At 50.2% G+C, this 1,720-nt stretch overlaps 1 protein-coding gene across 1 annotated transcript in view; it reads right to left on the bottom strand.

Moving 5' to 3' along the window:
* Window positions 1-1,720, bottom strand: part of BRSK1 (BR serine/threonine kinase 1) — a 29,308-nt gene that overhangs the window by 6,860 nt on the left and 20,728 nt on the right. The window contains exon 14 of the mRNA XM_006015064.1: window positions 1,336-1,384. Coding sequence (XP_006015126.1) covers window positions 1,336-1,384 — 49 coding nt within the window. The remainder of the gene's footprint in view (window positions 1-1,335; window positions 1,385-1,720) is intronic.

The following is a 1,720-nucleotide window of genomic DNA, read 5'->3' as shown; positions in this document are numbered from 1 at the left end:
CAAAACTCCTACTCTGCAGTGCGTCCTTGACTAATCGCCTGAGTTCATTGAAATCAGCTTTCCTAAAGTCTAGCACTTTCACCCTACTAGTTACCTTACCCACTCGACGTCTTATAAAGAATTCTATTATTAGGTGATCACTGTCCCCCAGTTGGCCACCGATCTGTAGGTCCCCTACCATATCATCCCCTGTTGCCAATACCAGATCCAGTAAGGCATTCCCCCTAGTGGGACCGTGTACCTCCTGCGTCAGGTGAAGGTCCTGTACACAGGATAGGAACCTGCGTGAACGGTGGGACTTTGCTGTCTGCGTCTCCCAGCAGATGTCTGGGTAGTTTAGGTCCCCCATGACTACCGCCTCCTTAGCTTTTATGGTCTCCGAGAGCTGCCTCAGGAGCCCCGAATCTAGTTCTTCCCCTTGGTGTGGGGGTCTGTAGCAGGCCCCTACCACAAAATCCCTTTCTCCTTGCCCCCCATGTAACCTAACCCACAATCCTTCTACTTCCTCATCCTTCTATATCTATATGTATTACAAGAAACATGGCAAAAATAGTCAAATAATATTGTATCATAAGTCCTGTCATCATTATAGTTAAATGCACATCTCTTATCCATACACACACACACACACACACGCACACATATTTATATTTTATACACACACACGTGTGCATGCACACACATATACATACATACATATATATAGACCCTACTGTAGTGGTTCAGTGGTAGAATCAATGTCTGCCACATGGGTGACCTGGTTTCAAGTCCTGGACGCACACATAACTACAACCATCAAGGCACCAAACATCCGGACTCAGTATGGCCTTTGGCTTCTGTCTCAGTGGTGTTAAGCAGGGGTGGAAGGTCTGGGCAGCCTTCACTCCTCCATACTTCTGCCTAGATATATGCCTTGAAAGTCTAGGTGATCTCTCATGCATACACCATGATCCAGAGGAATCAATGGTTGCCTACCACATATATATACACCCCCTAGCAAATCAGTGCACATTCCAATAATTGTATTTGTTTTTTGCTTTGATCTTAAATGAAATAATATAGCACTAGCCCCCTAGCACATTAGTAAAGCCTCTCGTTTCTCTCCAACCAGAGAAAAGGGATGTTGTGTTATATCCAATGATGCACCACACCATCTACAGCCCCCTTTCCAAAATCCTAGATCCACCCATTCCAGAAAGGGCCAGCATGGGGGGCAGGGCTGGAACCTGTGAGGAAGGGGCATTCATGGGCATGTGAGCAGAGTTGGGGTCCAATGAAAGTGGGGGGCAGGACCAGTGCTCCCATGGGGGTGGGGGGCAGAGGCCTTGTACTCACTCTGGGGATGATTCCGGCGTCAGGCTCGACATCTCCTCTGGCGTGGGGACTGCAGGGACAGACAGCATCAGTGCTATGGTTCTACCCAGCCACACACCTGCCCCTGCCACCTATGGCACTACCCCCAGCCACCTCCCTGCCAGCCCAGTGTCCCTCCCCACGGTCATGTCCAGCACTCTCAGTTGCCTCCATAATGTCTGGAGTCCCCAGCTACTACATCACTTGCCACCTCCTCCATGTCAAAGGCCATCACTTCCAGCCCCCATGACTGACCTTAGTACCCCTGCTCCCTCTTCATGCCCACCCACAACCCCTCCCCCAAGCCCATACTATGTCCCTCCCCCATGCCTAGCACACCCACTCCTGTCCTCTGTGGCAGGATCCA

The sequence above is a fragment of the Alligator sinensis genome, unplaced genomic scaffold (genome assembly GCF_000455745.1).
Source record: "Alligator sinensis unplaced genomic scaffold, ASM45574v1 scaffold647_2, whole genome shotgun sequence".
NCBI lineage: Eukaryota > Metazoa > Chordata > Crocodylia > Alligatoridae > Alligator > Alligator sinensis.
Note: the sequence above shows the minus strand (reverse complement) of the source record. Positions and strands in the feature narration are given on the sequence as shown.